Raw genomic sequence first — 19579 nt, forward strand, 5'->3', positions numbered from 1 at the left:
CACCCAGCTGACCCTCCCTCCCGGCTCCTTACTTATGACGCCCCCTAAGCAACCGCGCAGTGGACGCGCGCAGCGGGAGCGCCGAATGTGCGCTGAAGGTGCGCCAAAGGTAAGCCCGTCTGCGCCCGTCCGCGCCTGGACCACGCCCAGCGCCAGACCCCCTGGCCCTCGTTGCCACCAGCGCACCCGACTCACCTACGACGCTACAACCCTCCTCGCACTCAACGCCGGACAAAACAACGCCTGCCACCACGCCACCCCGAGACGCACCCACGGACCCTTCTCCTGCCATGCCTGCCGTTTCTCCTGCCTCCGACCCCGCACCCCACCAGCCAAACCGAGCCCCAGCAACAACCATCTGAAGTGCATCCTGCTCAACACCCGCTCCATCCACCGTCACGCCGTCGAACTCTGGAACCTCCTCGACTCGACATCACCAGACATCGCCTTCCTGACGGAAACCTGGACGAACGCCTCCTCAGCACCCGACATAGCCATCCCGGACGGCTACAAGATCACCAGGAGGGACCGTGTCAACCAGACAGGAGGTGACATCGCCATCGCCCACAAGAACACCATCCGCATCACGATCAACTCGGATGACACCCCCACCTCCGCCGAACACCTCCACTTCCAGATACACACCGACCCCAAGACCACGCTCAGGGGAACCTTCGTCTACAGACCACCGGGACCACGCACACAATTCAGCGAAGTCATCACTGATTTCGTCACACGCCATCAACTCCACCGACTACATCCTCCTAGGGGATCTCAACTTCCACCTGGAGAACAACAAGGACCGCAACACCGTCGCCCTGCTGGACAACCTTGCCAACCTCGGACTCAAGCAACTGGTAACCAACCCCATCCACTACGCCGGCCACACGCTTGACCCAGTCTTCTCATCCAGCAAGCACGTCGCCTTCAGCCACTCCACCAAACTCCAGTGGACCGACCACAGCTGCGTCCACTTCAACTTCAGAAAAACGACGACCCACCACCACCCGCAACAAGTCCCTCGAAGGAACTGGAACAAGATCACTAACGACCAGCTCACCACCTTCCTCAGCCAGAACCCCCCCCACCAGCTCACTGGACCCCAACGAAGCCGCCAACAACTTCACGCAGTGGATCACCAACTGCGCAGACGCCCTTGCACCTATGAAGAACCCCCCCAGCAGACACGGCAGCAAGAAAACCTCCTGGTTCACCGACGAACTCATCACCTCCAAGAAGAACTGCCGCTCCCTGGAGAATACCTGGCGCACCAACCAGACCACAGACAACATGACGGCCCTCAAACACGCCACCCGCAAACACCACCAACTGATCCGCGCCACGAAGAAGACAGCCTTCAAGGAACGATTGGACAACAACACCCGCAACAGCAAAGAACTCTTCACCATCGTCAAAGAGCTCTCCAACCCCGACGCCAGAAACAACGACATCACTCCCTCGCAGGACCTCTGCGACTCTCTCGCCGCCTTCTTCCACGACAAGATCGCCGACATACACAACAGCTTCGGCCCTCCAACCACAAACCCCACCACCGAACCGATGCCCCCCACCACCGAACCGATGCCCCCCACCGCCACCCTCCGCACCTGGACCCCGGTAAGCACCGAAGACACAACACGCACGATGAACACCATCCACTCCGGATCCCCCACGGACCCCTGTCCACACCACATCTTCAACTCGGCCGACGACATCATCGCACCCCAACTCCGCGACATCATCAACACCTCCTTCAAAACCGCCACCTTCCCGGATTGCTGGAAACACGCCGAGATCAGCGCCCTGCTGAAGAAACCTACAGCAGACCCCACCGACCTCAAGAACTTCCGCCCCATCTCGCTCGTCCCGTTTCCCGCCAAAGTCATCGAGAAGACCGTCAACAGACAGCTAGCCGCCTTCCTTGAGACCAACTGCTCCCTCGAACACTCGCAGTCCGGTTTCCGAGCCAACCACAGCACGGAGACCGCCCTCATCGCAGCCACAGACAACATCAGATCCCTACTGGACAACGGGGAAACAGCGGCCCTCATCCTCCTGGACCTCTCCGCAGCATTCGACACTGTCTGCCACCGCACCCTGGTACAACGCCTGAACAACACCGGAATCCAGGAGAAGGCCCTAGAGTGGATCACCTCATTCCTCGCCGGAAGAAGCCAGAGAGTCCGCCTCCCCCCGTTCCGGTCCGCGGCCACTGAAGTCATCTGCGGCGTTCCTCAGGGGTCATCGCTCAGCCCCACCCTCTTCAACGTCTACATGAGCCCCCTCGCAGCCATCGCACGCCAACACAACCTCAAGGTCATCACCTACGCCGACGACACCCAGCTGATCCTCTCCCTCACCAACGACCCGGACACCGTCAGAGCCAGCCTACACGAAGGGATGAAAGACGTCGCCGAATGGATGAAGAACAGCCGCCTGAAACTGAACTCAGACAAGACGGAGGTTCTCATCCTGGGGTCATCACCCTCCGCCTGGGACGACTCCTGGTGGCCCCCTGCCCTGGGCGCCACTCCCAAGCCAACGGACCACGCACGCAACCTGGGCTTCATCCTGGACTCCTCCCTCTCAATGTCCAGACAAGTCAACGCCGTCTCGTCCTCGTGCTTCAACACCCTGCGCATGCTGCGAAAGATCTTCCGTTGGATCCCCACCGAGACCAGGAAGACGGTCACCCAGGCCCTCGTCACCAGCTGGCTGGACTACGGGAACGCCCACTACGCCGGCACCACCACCAAACTCCAGAAGAAACTCCAACGGATCCAGAACGCCTCAGCTCCACTCATCCTGGACATCCCCCGTCACAGCCACATCTCCGGACATCTGAGAGACCTTCACTGGCTCCCTGTCAGCAAAAGGATCACGTTCAGACTCCTCACCCACGCACACAAGGCCCTCCACGACCTGGGCCCCAAGCTCCTCAACAACCGCCTGACCTTCCACCAGCCCACCCGCCAGCTCCGCTCCGCCAGCCTCGCTCTTGCCGCTGTCCCACACATCCACAGAGCCACCGCCGGAGGAAGATCCTTCTCCTACCTAGCGGCCAAGACATAGAACTCCCTCCCCATCCACCTCCGGACAACCCAGGACCATTTCGCCTTCAGGAAGCAACTCAAGACCTGGCTGTTCGAGCAGTAACGTTCCCCCCCCCCCCTCCCCCCCCCCAGCGCCTTGAGACCCTCCGGGTGAGTAGTGCGCTATACAAATGCCGCTGATTGATGGATTGATTGACGGATGAGGGGGAAGTCGAAGAGCGACCATGCTTCTTCGACTTCTCCTTGTGCTTTGACTTACCTGACCCCGAGTGCGAAGGCTTAGAAGAGGAGTGATGACTCCCCAATCGGTCCCTCGACCTCCCATGCGACCGGGACCTTGCACGACGCGGAGCCGTCTGCCAGGCCAAAGACTTTGGGGCCATGATCAGAGCATGACTTGTAGTCATGGTTGTGCTCCATACAGAAGAGGCACACGCGGTGCGAATCCGTCACCGACATCAGTCGGGTACAGGAACCACATGCCTTGAAACCGGGCACCAGGAGTTGGTTTAAGACTCAAAAACGAAGTCGACAAAAGTCACAAAAAACTCAGTCAAAAAGTGACTGTGGGTACCGCTCAATCCAGATCTGCGCTTGCTGGCACGGAAAAACGACAACGGAGTCGACCGATGCCACCTTCCGATGCGCAGGGGTACTGCTGGTGCAAAACTTTCCAGAAGCAGTCTGACGCCTGGGGGTAATTCTAAGGTAAGGAATCTATAACTAACTGTTTCTTTCAGATGTTGACCCGCAGAGTTCAGATCCCACTCCAGAGCCTGAATATGCCACCTTAGCAAGCTTGACTAGCAAAATGCAGGTGGCCATCAGTCCCAGCAGCCTCGAGTCGCTCTTAATGAAATCCACCACTGTTGTCACTTACTCGTGAACACCTGAGGAGCTTTTGTGAGACCAACGGGGAGCAACATGAACTGGAAATGCTCCTAGTCCACCACAAGCTTCAGACATCGTCAATGGGCCTGCAGGATGGGAATACTAAAATAGGCATGCTGCAAGTCCAACGCCGCCAAACAATCTCCAGGGTTGGGCTCAGACAAGACCAGGGCCAGATTGAGCTTTTTGAATTTGTCCTTCCCGAGATAGACAATGAGAGGACACGTGTCTAAAATAGGATGGAGACCTCTATCCTTCCTGGGCACCAGGAAGTAGCAGGAATAACAGCTACTTCCTACTTCTGAAGTTGGCAACCATTCAATAGCCCCTTTGACCAAAAGGGCTTGCACTACCTGCCAAAATATGAACAGAAGGTCCTCCATCAGTCGTTGGGGGGGGGGGGGGGGGGGACGGAGAAGGTGTAGTGGCATGGAATCATAGGGCAAGGGTCTGTCCAATATTATAGCCTGCCAAACCGGCAAGAATTGTTGGATCTTGGGGGGGCGTGGCCAGCCGGGCAGCATGGCGAACGCGAGCGACTGAGGCTCCGACCGTTACCTCCTGGATATCCTGCCATTTATCCTATGAGGGGGCAGATCGTGGCAGCTAGACGCGGGCCCGGTGTGGGGCAGTGACGAGGAGTCGGCGCAGCCCAGCGGGCGGCGATTGTGAGGCGCCGCGACCCGGCGAGGCTTGAGAGGAGAGGCAGCGCGCGGCAGCCTGTGAGGCGGGGCCGGCCGCGGGACCCTGCGATAGTGCCGGGAGACGGAGCGGGGGACGGCGCTGCACGAGAGGTCCCTTCCCCTCGCGGCCGAGGTGTCCTGAAGGCTGCGAGCTGACGTTGCTGGCGGACTCGGACTGGTAGGAGCCCTGCCGGGTGCTGCGGTGCTGTGGGGGGTCCAACGAAGTGGCGTGCAGCGGAGTGCGACACCCTGGTCTGCATGCTGGGAGCCTGCTGCGCACTGTGGTGTGCACGGCGGCGGAGCGCTGAGGAGCTGCGGCCCCGGGGGACGGCGTGCCCGGAGTGCAGGGGGAGTCTGCGGCCCAGAGTGGTATGGGCCGCCGTCGAGGCCAAGACAGCACGGTGAGCTGAGACCTGGGACCTGCTGCGGTGAGCCCTGAGTGACTGGGTGCGAGCCGTGTGGAGAGGAGGGCCCTGAGCGTGAGCGGCACAAGTAGTGGAACCTGGACTGGGGCGACCAGGAGAGGCCAACTGTTGCATAGGAGGGGTGCAGAGGCGCGCCTGGAGTGCCCGGAGAGCCCGGAGGCCGAGGCGTGGATTGCCCGTTGTGGACTCTGAGGCCCAGTACTGGCCGAGGCGGGCGCCATTTCATGGGAAGAGCCATTTTGTGCGAGGCCGTGGCGGAGGATGGTGTACCAGACATTGTAGGGACCGCCAGGAGCCACGCACTGGAGAGGTGGGGGGCCTCCGCAAGTGACTGTGACCCGGGGTGCTGGGCGTAGAGACCCTGGGAGCGGGGCCCCTGTTGTGAAGCTGGCCGACGGGGCTGCCGCGCCTGGATTGCCTAGCGCTCTCGTGGCTGTACAGCTGCAACGACGCAGAGCGAGCGAGCCTTGGTGCACAGCGGTCTGCTGGCGGGCACCGGTCGGGTGTACCTGGCAGGGCCAGAACGGGACTGGGCCGGACATCGGCTGATCGACGCATCAGTGAGCAAACACGGTGGTGCGATGCCCTAAGGGGAACGAGGCGCACGATTCTGGGAGCCCCTTATGGCCTGGGGGAACACTGCCGGTGTGCTTCCCTTCTGGAGCCTGTTGCTGCTGTGGGGTATCCCCGGTCCTCTTCCTGCTGTCTGTGGCCGGGCCCTGGGGAACGAGTATAGCTCCGGCGGCCGCGCGGAGCTGAGTGCTGGCGGGGATTGGAGGGCCCGCGCCCGGTTGTGTACACGACGCCCGGGGACGAGCTGTGAATGTAGACTGCTCAACAGTACGCGATGGGCCGACTTCGCGACAAATCGCAGCAGGGTCAGCTGCGTGCTGGGAGCCTGGACCCCGCGCAGGGCCGGTCGGGGGGAGAAACGGAGTCGCAAGCGGCGGCCCTCTCAACTAAAATGGACACCATGCTTGCGGCGGTGGAGAGACTTGGCACTACCCTGGATCAAACAAGGGAGTCCCTTGAAACGAGGATTGACAAGGTCACATCCGACTTCACCCTCCTTCACGCTGACCATCGCAAACTGGCTGAGAGGGTAGAGTCACATGGTCAGACGCTTCAGGAGCTACAACCTGTTGTCCGGTGTCATAGCGCAGCGCTGCAGGATGTGCTGGACCGGGTCCATGCGCTCAAGGATAGGGTTGATGATGCGGAAGGACGCTCACGGCGCAATAATATCCGCGCAGTGGGTCTCCCGGAAGGAGTGGAGGGTAGGCACCCGGAGCAATACGTGGAGAACTGGTTGCGGGACCTCCTGCCTCAGGGGGTGTTATCTCAGCACTTTGTTGTGGAAAGGGCGCACAGGGTGCCGGCGCAGAGGCCCAAGCCGGGGGCCCGGCCCCGACCGTTCCTGTTCAAGTTCCTCAACTACCGGGACAGGGATGCAGTTCTAAGTGAAACTAGAAAGTCTGGTGACCTGACCGTGGGTAGTAGCCGAGTCATGCTATTTCCGGACTACACCGCAGCCGTGCAGCGGCGCAGAAGTAACTACATGGCGGTGAAGCGCCAGCTTCGGGAGTTGGCTCTACCTTACTCCCTGCTGTTCCCGGCCCGCCTGCGAGTGGTAGCAAAAGAGGGTGCCCGCTTCTTCGACTCCCCGGCAGACGTGTGGGACTGGCTGGAGGAGTCGGGGCAGTGGACGGGGGCGAGGCCTGCTGGCTCTGACGTCGACGGCCGCCCGGGGAGGCGATCCAGAAGACGTGGGCGCCAGGGGGCACGACAGCTGGCGCTGCCGGGACCGGTGGCACCTAGCCCGGAGAGAATCCGGATGGAGCGGCAGGAGGTGTTGGAGGCGGTGGTGACGCTTGGGACATCACCCGCCAGAGACCGAATGGAGGCATGCACGCACAATGCTCCGGGAGCGAGTGGGGCGTCGTCCCCGTCCACGGTGGTCTCGGAAGACTTGCTTCTGCCAGTGGTGACCCCGCAGACTGCTGACCTGATTGTGTGATGAGATGTCAAGATGTCGAAGTTTGGGCAGGGTCCACGTATGTTAAACTGGGGCCGCGTGTATGCCGTGGCAATGTGTTGGGTGGCTCTGGGGCCCTGGGACCTCCTGGGGGGATGTAGGAGCGCCTGGCCTCGTGGGGGCGGGTTGCGCAAGGCGCGTGCCACCAAACGTTACACCAGCGGGCGCCTCCCGCCGGGGCTTGCATTGGGCCTGCGCGGCAGTTCAGCTCTGGACACGATGCTGCTCCTTCCTCTTCCAGTGGAGATAGGGGAGGGGAACTAGTGCCAGCAGGTCGCTACGATTACACGAACCCCATCAGTCACCACACTGCAATAGCCTAATACTACTTAGCATTCCTGAGGTTTGGACGGATGCCCCATTGGGAATACGCCCTACTTGTTAAACTGTTCATAATGGTTACACTGTTTACATGGCAGCGCATTAACATGCTCCCCCCGGACTGCGGCCCACCCCCCTTCCCTGGCGCTGACGCTCTGCCCCCAGCCCGGCTTGCTCACCTAGCTTTGCGATGACGCACACTAACATTGTGACCTGGAACATATGGGCATGCACACGCCGTCCAAGCGCTACGCCATCTTCTCCTATCTGCAGCGACACTCCGTTGGGATTGCCCTCCTACAGGAGACGCATATGTCCCAGACGGAACTGGGCAGGCTCTCTAGGCACTGGAGAGGGCAAACGTACGGCACCGTTTACTCGGCGCATGCGCGGGGCACGCTGATCTGGGTGCGAGCAGGCGTCCCTTTCGATTGCAAAGAGGTGGTGGTGGATCGGGAGGGCTGGTATACATTAGTGCGGGGGAAGCTGAACGGCCAAGAGATGTTGCTGGGCTCGTTATATGCGCCTAATGTGGATCAGGCCTCCTTTTTAGCACGATTGACGCAGCTTCTACACCCTTATGCTGGGCTCCCCTGGATGCTGGGAGGGGACTTTAATATGGTGTTGGATGTCCAGTTGGACAGATCCTTCCCTCCCCTCCGTGCACGGTGGTGGAGTCCAACACCCGGGCGCTGGGAGACTGGCTCACGCACTGGTCGCTGCAGGACTTGTGGCGCATACTCCACCCGACGGATAGGATATACTCTTATTATTCAGCGGTACACGACCTGCACGTACGGTTGGACAGGATAGTGGGCTCCTGGTCATTGCTCCCGCTTATCGAGCAGTCGGAATACCTGGGGCGGACGCACTCCGACCATAACCCCTTATGGCTTCGGATTGGCTGGGTGGTGGACCGCCCGCCGGTGCCCACCTGGCGACTTCAGCCGAGCGCGCTGGAGGACCGGAGTTCCGCTCCTCCCTTGGTACAGCCATACTAGCGTACTTTGACGCCAACGAGGGGACGGCGAGCAGTGCCTTGGTAGAATGGGACGCCCATAAGGTGGCCATTCGGGGGCACTGCCTGGGGGCCCAGTGGAACATACGTCAGGCCCTTTCGGACTCCCTGGCACGCCTCGAGGACGACCTCCTGCAGTACGAGAGGGAAGGAGAAGGAGGGGACAGACACTCACGTATTCTAGAGGATCTCCGTGGGCAGCACGCGGAGCTCCTGGAGCGGCTCCGCTGTCACAACTATGCGGCGCACACAGCCAGAACACATGCCAGAGCAGATAGGGCGGGCCGGCTGCTGGCCTGGTTAATCCGACAGAAGGATCGCCGGGACCCGATCGGAGCAATCCCCAGGGAGGACGGAGTGGTGGTACACACGCAGCGCGAAATACATCGGGCCCTCGTGGACCACTACAAGCACTTGTACGCGGCTCAGGGGACGGGTTCCCGGCACCTTCTTGGGGAGTTCCTAGCTTCCATTCACCTGCCTGTGGCCACCAGGGAGCAAAACGCAGCGCTCAGTGGCGCCCTTTCCCTAGAGGAAATTGGGGAGGCGATCCAATCAATGGCGACGGGCAAAACTCCGGGGCCGGACTGATTGCCTGCGGAGTACTATAAGGCGTACCGCAAGTCCCTGGTGCTGCTGCTGCGTGCGCTATATAACAAAGCGCTGGAGGAGGGGTCGCTCCCTCCCTCCATGCGGCAGGCGTTCCTGGTTTCCCTGCCTAAACCGGATCGCGACCGCACGGCCTTGGGCTCCTACCGTCCCCTGGCGATGCTCAACGTCGATTACAAAATCCTAGCGAAGACCCTAGCGGACCAATTGGCGCCAGTGGTCCCGCATCTGGTGCATTCCGACCAAAACGGGTTTGTCCCTGCGAGGACCACGTCGTTAAACCTTAGGAGATACTTCAGGGTGGCCGGTGAGGCCATGCACAGATGGCCCAGAGCGGGGTGCCTCCTCCTAGATTTGGAGAAAGCGTTTGATTGCTTGGAATGGGGCTACCTGTCCACGGTGTTGTTACAATACGGGTTGGATGGGGATTTCCTCCGGATGGTCGACCTGCTCTACAGGAACCCCACGGTCCGTGTTCGGCTGGGCCCCCATGTCTCGGAGGCGGTACCGGTGGGCCGGGGCACCCGGCAGGGATGCCCCTTGTCCCCGTTGCTGTTCGCCCTGGCGATGGAGCCCCTGGCGGCGGCTGTGCGGACAACCCTGGGAGATGGTATACAGCTGGGAGACGCTGTTCACCAGGTGTCGCTCTATGCGGACGACCTGTTAGTGTACGTTAAGGATGTGGGATGTATGCCGGAGCAGCTGGCCCCGTTGTTGCGGTCCTTTGCCACTGTTTCGGAACTCCGCGTGAACGCGGGTAAATCTTGTCTGTACGCTTTTAGCGCAGGGACTGCGGACCCGGGTTATCACCTGAATGGCACGCCGGTTCAATGGAGGGACGGCACCTTTCGATATCTGGGGATACAAATCTACCGCTGCCCGACCGACTTATTCGATGGCAACCTAGGGAGGGCGGTCACGGCGCTCAGGTCGCAGGTGGCCTTTTGGAGCACGCTCCCGCTGACGACCTCGGGCAGGGTGGCACTAGCCTAAATGGTCATGCTTCCTCGCCTCCTGTACTACTTTGTCAATTTGCCGCTATATGTCCCCCCCCGCCTTTTTTGGTAAGCTCAATAGGATGCTGCAGGATTTTGTTTGGGGCACTGCCAGGCACAGGTTGGCGCTCGCAAAGCTCTTCCTCCCGACGGACAGGGGTGGTCTGGCGGCTCCATGTTTTGAGCACTACTACCTGGCCGCCCAGCTACAATGGGTTGCCCGCTGGTTGGCTGATAGAGGCAGGGATGATACAGCCACGGTGGCAGCCCCTTACTCGCTGGAACGTGTGACCGGTCTTTTTCACCCCTTGGCTGCAGTTGCGGGACCGCTGCCGCTCCTCCTGGCTGTGGCGCATAGGTGCTTTCGGAGGGCCTTGTACCTCACACGCGCTGTTGTTCCATACGCGCCGGCAATACCTCTGGAGGGTTCCCCCGGAGGTGGGGGGGGTGCTTGCGGCCCCCGCACTGCCGGGCTGGTGGGAGGCAGATGTGCACACACGGAGACCTATACAGGGACAGTGAGCTGATACCGTATGAGACCTTAGTGTCGGAGGACGGGCTCCCACCCGGTGGGTTCCTTACGCACCGCTCACTACTGGCGAGCTTGACCGCCAAATGGGGAAGCATGGCTACGGAGCCTGGCCAGCACCTAACTATGCAATACCTGCACGTCATGGGGAGGGGCGGACATCTGGTTCGCCGCCTCGTTACGGGAGCACACGGCGGTTGGTCTGGGCCCGCTCCGCGGCAAATGGGAGCTAGACCTGGGGAGGCAACTGACAGACAAGGAGTGGGAGAGAGTCCTTAAAAGCCCAGTGTGTATCCCCCGAAATATGCGGTTCCGCCAAATCCAGCTGTTCATAGTTCACAGGGCCTACCTTACACCTGAGTTGATTAATAGGTACTTTCACCGCAACGACGCGCTCTGCCCTCGGTGCCGGGTTTTTGTACATGCTGTGGAGCTGCCCTGAGTTGCGCACCTATTGGAGGGCGGTCAGTGGGCTGTTACAGGGGAGTGTGGGTCGTAGCATCCCCTTAGACTGGCCTGAACACATCTTACACCAATTTACAAGATCGCCCAAAGACAAGGTAGCGTCCCGATTCCTGGACCTGGGGCTCGTAGTAGCAAAACGCCTCATCACCAGGAGATGGAAGGCGCATGACCCACCACACACACGGGCCTGGAGCTCCTCATTCCAGGCATGGGCCAGGGCGGAGGGGACTGCCATCCGTAGGGAGGACACTCTGGGGCTGCGGAGGGAGCCCATGGCGGACTGCTGGGAGCAGTTACTTGCTGAGCTCCGGCTCTTGGACGGGGAGGGTCACACAGGCTGCATAGGGGTGGTCAGACACGACAGCGCAAGCGACGGCGCAGTGCAGGCAGCCTTGCTGACGGGATAGCATAGCCCCCATTATCTCTGGCCTAAGGACGGGGCGTCTGCGAACACATGGGGATAGTTGCATCCGTGGGGGTTGGGGGGGGCGGTCCAGGGGGTGGGGGGGGGGGGGGAGGGGAGTCGGGGTAGGAAGGGGGAAGGAGCAAACTATGTGTATCACTGTTCACGCTGCCTCTGTTATGGGTTCTTCTTTTGCATTGTACGTAACTCCTCTGTTTTTGACGCCTAAGTTGTGTGGGCGATATAAGTTTCCATGTACGGCTCAGTGGCTGGTATGCGGTGGCGATGGCCCCTTCTCAAGTGACGACACCAGAACTGATAAGGACAATGTAACCGGCTCCTAAGCGGGTGGTGGTTGGCGCATAGCCCGAAAGCAGGTTATATTATCTTGACTGCAGGCGCGGCTTACCAATCTGCATATGCTTATGAATCTCTGTGTGTAAAGTATGCTGCCGTAACATGTATTCTTTTACCAAAACAACTAAACAATAAAAACAGATTTGCAAAAAAAAAAAAAAAAAAGAATTGTTGGATCTTACCTCCCACTGGGTGGCTGTCCTCTACTGAGTGCATGATAAAGTGGCTTGGTACGTGTGGCAGCATGGGACGGCAGTGGCCTGAGCTTCCCATTGTCCTTGAACCTGGGGATGGTGGGCAGCACAGTCAACACTGCAAACCTGCTGGGCACCGATTTGAGGTTGGATTGGCTGAAGGTATGGGATTCCTTTGATGGGGCTGCAAAGGGAGCAACAGGTTTGATGCGGCTGCCAAGGTGGGGCATAGAAGCCCAGGAAGCATGATGTGGCCCTGCTCTCTTTCAGCTGCTCAAAAGCAGAATCTGCATGGTCCTCTAACAGGCAAATTCTGTCAAAGGGCATGTCCATGAGGGCTGACTGGACACTGCCAGAAAAACTAGCTGACTGTAGCCAAACGTGGCGGCTAATTGCAACACTAGAGCCAATGGCCCACCCGTTGGAATTGGTGGTGTCCAAGTCACTATGAATTGTAAACTTCACCACATCATGACTGTCCTGTACAGCACGGCGAGGACAGATCAGAGATCTTCAAGAACACCTGGGAGAACAGGAGCCACCGAATTTCAAAGGGCGTGAGAATAGCGCCCCAGAAGGCAGCTGGCATTCACTGATTTTGGAGCCATGTTGGTGGATGAGAAGGCTTTCTTTCCAAACGCCTCTACCAGTTTTGATCCCCTGTTGGGGGGAGTAGTTCGAAACAGGTTTAGCTACTTTTCGGACTGAAGTCACTGCAGCGGGTAAGTAAGGCTGCTTGTGCATGATTTGTTCTGACTATCACCCATGTTCTGTCCGCATGCTAATTTTAACCTCCAAAGGGACAAAGAACTGGGTAACATGAGGAAGTATAGAGAAAACAGAGGCTCTCCTTCAATGAGGGAACGGTCTGTGCTCTAATGTCTTTTAATCCAGGAAACCTCTGGAGAAAGCTGAGAGGGCTCTGTTCTTTGGAGCTATCTGCGTTCAGTACAGAGTACCCACAGAAAAACTGAGGATCGACACTCCGCATGCTTAGCATCAGCGCAACAAATAGCGCTGAACCGCAATCACATAGTGGCAGCTTCTGATAAATAGGCGAGGCCTGGGCAACTTTTAGACCCAGCTTTACTGTCTGCTGAAAATGACACTGCAATAAACGTTAAATTTGATTTCAGCAGGGATGGTAGGATTTGAGATAATGAACACAAGATGTTGTGACAATTTTAATTAGATTTACTACCTGTAACGTGTGATGATCTCAAGTAAAATAATTAAATATGAAGTATTTCAATTAATCTATAACAGCTTTACGATAAATTTAAAAGACTGTTTTAAGAAGTGAATCCCCATGTCCTGTTCCTGTTTCTTCCTGCACATTCTTTACCACCCAGCCTGCTGCCTTTTGGGATTTTGCCTACTAGTGTCCTGCATCTTGCCTTAATTTTGTTATCCACTGAGCTGTTACCATTGCTCCTCGGTCAGCTATATGTATTTTGCAGGGAGGGTCCCTCCTGTCTCTTCCTCAGGTGTCCAGTCTTTCACTCTGCTCACAGTACCTTGCAATGTACATGTTCTCTATCATTTTCATTTGAACCCTCATATTTTCCTAGTTGTTAACCTGGTCACCTACTCTCCATATGTAAACACCGTACTTCAAATCTGTGCTATAACTCATGCTTTTGGCTATCCATATTGTCAACTCCTCTGCCCCATGTTAGCCACACCCTACCCGAGTCACAAGCTCAACTACTGTGGAAAACCATACCTGTAAAACTTTTAAAAGAGTGTGGCACAAAGATTTTATTTCCACTTCTAAGACATCATGTGTTGTTGCCATTACAAACAAAAAAAAAGCTGGTTTCTCATATTCTTCTAGACAAAGCTGCTTGCAAGTACTAATGTGAAACCTTTCAAATTGTCTGAAGGCTGTTTTTTTTTGTTTTTTTACTCTCCATCACCTGTTTCTCACAAAAACTTCAGACGATTTGTGCAGTTCATTCTGTATTTGTTTATGAAAACATCTGACATTGCACCACAAATCCAGCTCTGGCACAGACAGTTTCTAAAGGTATTGAAGGTAATGGTCTGGTTCTTAAATCTCTCTTTCAACAACCATCATTCCCTGAGTGTGACAGACACATTAGTGGTGCCTAAGTTGAAGAACACTACATCAGATCAATAGCAATTGTAGATCTCGCTATCCTGCCTTTTGTGACTATGATTCATGAGAAGGAGGTAAACTCCGTATTTATTGAATTAAATAGTCATACAAACAGTTCACAGGACTGTATATAAGCGAGTCAGAGAACAGAGGTAGTTCTCCTCACTGTTTGAAGAGGATCTACTTATTTTGAACCAGGGTAGAAGTGCATCGCTGATTCATTTAGACCTCAGTGATGTGCCAGTATGGTTTCATATTCCACCTTCATTAAGCACATTTTCTGCCTGAGGATTTGAGACAGAGTTCTGACTTGGCTAACCTCTTTTCTTAGACAGCCAACAAGCAGTCTTCTCATTATACTCCATTTCAGAGTCAAGGGTTTGAGGAGTAACTCTAGGTTTTTCTCTGAGCCCTACTCTTTTTAACACATACCTCACACCTCTTGCAGGCATTCTTTATATTTCTGGGTTCTTCATGATCTGCTCACAGAAGACAACCATATAATTTCTTCAATGATGATTTAGGTGTCCTTATGAATACATTCCACTCTTGTATGTCAGCTGTCACTTCATGGATTAAGGCTAACTCTAATGTTATATGGTAACAAAAAAGAGGCACAAATTTTTCGAGGTCCTTTCTCGTTATGATCATCAACCTCGCGGCCATATGAACTTGGAGCACTTCCCATCGCTGTCCAATCTGCAAAGAATGTGAGTTTCAGATTTCTTAGACATTTGGAATGTGTTAATTTACTAAATTGTTTATTCTTTATGTTTCTACTATAGTTGTGTGCCTCAAAAAGTCGTCTTTCTCTTGCCTCTGGAGTGTCAAAAGACGCTGGTGAAAGCTAATATTCTTGCTCACTTATCTACAATGGAAATTCCCGGTGTTTGTTGGTGGTTTAGTCTAGAACGGCTATACTACAACTAATTCAATATGTGGCTGCTAAGGAACTAATGGGGCGGATTCCCCATTCTTCTATTTGCAGACACTGCAAGTTTCCTGTGGCCAAAACATGTTTTAATGCACTTTGAATATGCCACTTTTCATTGGATAGCAATGTGCCTCTTAGCCTACAAAAGCCCATATTTCTGAACAAACTCTATTCATCCACATCTCATCTTGCTCATCACAAGAAGGAAGGGCTCTAAAAAACACAAGTTATATAGAGGCACATTGTAACCCGTCGACAACGATGCAAGGAAACCATAGAAGCTCCCTCACCATTTGATGGACTCGATAATGCATGGAATTAGCTAAACTGGTTATCTTAAATTCTGCACTATCAGTCACATTGTAGAATATGAGAATAGATAAATAGGAATATAAACCTTTACAACACCAAGGAGACAGAGGTTTCAATGCAAAAACAACTGTACACCCATGAAGGGGACTTCGTATTTTAAGAGTTAGTCCTAGTTTTTATATTTCCAACAATTTCTTTGTAATTTCTGATCAACCATAAGGGTAATTTGTTATGATTTCTATACCATCAAAGGCAAGATACCTTTGAATTTCTGGTGAATATGAAAGTTTTGATTCTGTGCTTCTGCAATTTCACTACCTGCAGAAACGTCTACCTCTTCCACTGCTCACTTAAAGGTGTAAGGAACAAGTCACTGAACGCACTTTTCTCATCCTACCTTCTACACTTCACATAGAGTTAGGACATTAAGTAAGCAAACTCCAAAGCAGATATGTGGCAATACATAACAAGCACTGGCAAAGCCAATCTGGAGTTGGTTTCAGTCTTTTAGCTTTGTCAAGGCAGGTTTTGGTTTGTTCAGTTTTTTGCTACATTTTCTTGCACGAGGAGCTGCAGGGCTGACACCAATGTTAAAAAAAAATAATAAGAAAAAGGTCAAGAGCCAAATATTTTTGTCTCAAACAGTACAGGCTGTCCTATTAATCCCTGGTAAAAAGGATAACACTTGTGTGCAGATGTGCTCTTGTGACAGGGCAGAATGCCGACACTTCAAGTGAAGTTAGCCAATGATTGTAGTGTGCTAACCCTCTGCCCTATGCTGTATGCTGCAGAGGGTGGAAGACACAATAACAGACCAATGAATGAACAGAGCTAATTGAACTCATGGGTAAATAATTGGACATTTTTAATTTTAGTGAAATTAAAAGGCCTTGGCTAATGCCAAACTTAAAAATTACACAGCATAACTGAAACAAAGTTTTGCATGACAACACAGAGTCTGCAAAAGGCTATATATAACACTTAACAATTTGGAAGGGGTAGTCATTGTCATGAGATAAGATCACTATGTCAAAAGGAGCAAACTAAAGTCACTTACAAATATGATGCTTCAGGGTCAACTCTCTTGTTTTCCCAACTCTCACTACTGCTCTGTGCATCATTTTGTTTCCCACCCATTCATTCCTATTTCGCTCTCCCTTTCCAAATTACCTGCAATGATGTTTTCTGCTTGCTAGCCAAAACTTGCTGTCACAACCATAACAATTTGCAGCTAGGTGGTCTGGAAGCCATCGGGTCACCTATAAAATTGAATAGGCAAAACACTGGTCAATCAGAACTACATCAAACAACTTTAAAATTGCAGTAAGTAAAAAAAATAGTTTAGAACATTTATCCACGATGTAGTACTGAGTGCAAATGAATTATAATTGGTTACCCAGAATCAAGGTGTACATCCAGCTTTAGTTTCAGTGACCAGAGTAGTCTCCTTTTAAAACCAGCAACATGTATTATATCTTTATAAGGCCTATTAAAATGTAGGCATGCTGTATAATGTTTAGTATTAATTCGATTAAAATGAGAAGACTGCTTGCTTTCGTTATACTTCTGGATTTACTTCTTTTTATTAGTATTCTCAACTATTAAAAGTGAGAAATGCATAAATAATAATTAAAGAAAAAAGTGGGAGATCTTAGTTATGCTGCTGAGAAATGTGATAGGGAACTAAGTTGAAGAGCAAATCACTGGTCAGGAAGCAATTCCACCAAGCCCAGTCCACCAGCTTTCCAAACGAGAATGCAGTACTGGTAATGATTCAATTCCTGGAGGATTTCTAGGAGGACGAGTGAGACACATAAGACTCTCTCTCAACTGCTAAAGAACAAGGCACACTGCAAAGAGCACTGCCCTCTCTCAATCCAGGATGTACACTGATGGCGTTTGCAGGTGAGCCTGCTGGCAAACAAGTTGACTTGAGGGACACCACTAGTGCTGAAGATACACCATTAGGCTGTGAGTTTCAAATGTAACTGTATGAAGTGGGATGGCATATGATGAGTATTGGTCTGCAACTTATATATACTCAAGAGATGGACTACAAAAAGCTAAAAATGTAGGGTCCATTTCTAAACTTGCATGGCTAGCCAGAGGGTTATTGGAAGTAAAGGTCAGCTGCTGCTAGTGACACAAGAGGACTGGCACTACACCAGAATCACATTTCCTCTGCACAATAACAAAATATTCTGTACTCCATATATGCAATTTACATATTAAAATGCAACCTTTACCCTCTCCTAGCAAGAGACCTGATTGTGGTCTCTGTTCCTCTTTAAGCAAATTCAAAGCAGTTATGATGGCGATCTGCTAACTTTGTAAAAGGCAAACTGTCAGAACCCCTTTCAAGGGACCATGGGGCAAGCAGGGATTACTAGGCCCAACCGTGAGGATTGTGGCCTTTTACTCCTGCTTCCCTGGGGCCCAGCCTACTATGGGTCCTGGGTAACTGGCTAATAACTACACCTTCCAGCACTTGACTCTCAGTGGTAGGGTGGGTCAATAAGTCCAAAGCTCTTTGAGGGGGAGGTAAGTGTATGACATACACAAGCATAATACTCAAAGTACAAACGGTAACAGCAATAAGCTGTTTGCCCAGTCAAATACTAGTCGTTATGAGAAAAGTATTTTCGTGAAAACACACAAAGCACGGATACAACACACTAAATAATCACCACAGTGTCTTAAGTTCGACATGCTGGCATCGTCACAGGCTGGATCCCCAAAACCCTCTTTCCATTCTAGTGAGGTTTGTTATTCCACATTCGGTAATGGAGGCAACTTTCAGATGTAACCCACACCAAAAAGTCTAAGTTTGGCCTCAAGAGTCAATGTTAGCAGCACTATGTACTAAATTTGTGTAAGTCCCCAGAAGGCCCAAGAGCCTACATCAGTCTTACCCCACCCAAATGTAGCCAGCAAGTACATGTGGACCGGGATGCTTCTTTGAGGGCTCTGGTCTGCTGATGCTATGGGCCTATGATCTTTTGTGGCATTTTCTTGATGGCACATCAGGCATCCTCAGTTTTAGGATGGGTCACGTCGGTTCCGCACATCTTCTCTCAGCTCCTGAGGCAATACTTAACTGTTCTTCACAGCATCCTTGGCATAACAATCCAGGGTGAAAGAGCCATTAATTCACGATTGCCCCCCTCAAAGCACTACAGGGGTGGTGGTGGGGGGGGGTTGAGTCAGTGGAGTCATCACCGACTTTGGTTTGTATGCTGTCAACGGCATTATCTTCACTGTGGCACCCAAACTGACCACACGGGGTCGCTGACTTCACCTCACACTTGGGTTATGGCCTTGTGGGAAATGGGGGGTGGGGGAGGGGAGGGGGGGGGGTTTGCGTGAGAAGGATCGCAAAACTTAGTGCACACTGGGGCAGAGTCCCTAGTTTCATGGTGGCCCATTTCCTGGTACACACGTGTTGCTAACCTCAGCCTGCAATTGGGAGAGAATACTAGCTTCACAGTGGCCCCCTTCCTAACACACAGTTGGCAACTTCATCACATACACATGCTAACCCTAGCTTCAAGGTCGCCCCCTCTAAGCACACAGGGATCCAAGACCTCATATCACACAAGGATAATGGCTATAGCTTCCTAGTGCCCCCTCCTGGCATTCAGGTTTATTGGAAATTTCAGCGCTCAAAAGAGCAATGGCCCTAACTTCTGAAAAAGAGGTTGGACAACCTGCACTCTTGCAACTGGACCAGGCTTCTCAAACTTCACTCACCAGGATCCACTCTGCAGGATCCCTGCTGGGCTTCACTCCCTCCAGATGCTTTCCTCCCCCTCACCGGATCCGCATGTCTAGGCAAATAGAAGGCTAGTGCCCAAGGATCATGGCAAGAAGAGCGGACGTCCTAGGTGATGCCCTTCACCTAGCAGGGAGACAAGAAGGCCTTGGTCCCTAGACCTGGTTCCAGCACCTAGATGTTTTGGTGAACTTCTCTCCAGTTAGACCTGGCTGTAAAACAATGCTGCGGACAACTTATGGCACTCATGCTCCCACCTTTATAGTCCAAATAAAGAAACGGATGCGGTTTAGTGTCTAGTCTTTTGATATTCCTGTGGTAGGTGTACAGTTTTTAAGTGCCCTCTCCGCTGTCCTTTGTCAAAGGCACAGTCTGTCACAGCAGCAGTGGCTCAAATTCCGATTGCCCTACAACACCAGCCAAGAGGGTGACAAGAGAACACACCTAGCTGTCAACATCCA

General features: G+C 53.6%; 1 protein-coding gene across 8 annotated transcripts in view; it reads right to left on the minus strand.

Annotated features, from left to right (window-relative positions):
* The window catches only part of MTMR3 (myotubularin related protein 3), a 1575327-nt gene that overhangs the window by 135410 nt on the left and 1420338 nt on the right, over positions 1-19579 (minus strand). For all 8 annotated transcript variants that reach the window (XM_085633882.1, XM_085633880.1, XM_085633884.1 and 5 more), the window contains one exon: positions 16517-16605. In XM_085633882.1, coding sequence (XP_085490008.1) covers positions 16517-16605 — 89 coding nt within the window. The remainder of the gene's footprint in view (positions 1-16516; positions 16606-19579) is intronic.

Source organism: Triturus cristatus, chromosome 11 (genome assembly GCF_964204655.1).
Source record: "Triturus cristatus chromosome 11, aTriCri1.1, whole genome shotgun sequence".
Lineage (NCBI taxonomy): Eukaryota > Metazoa > Chordata > Amphibia > Caudata > Salamandridae > Triturus > Triturus cristatus.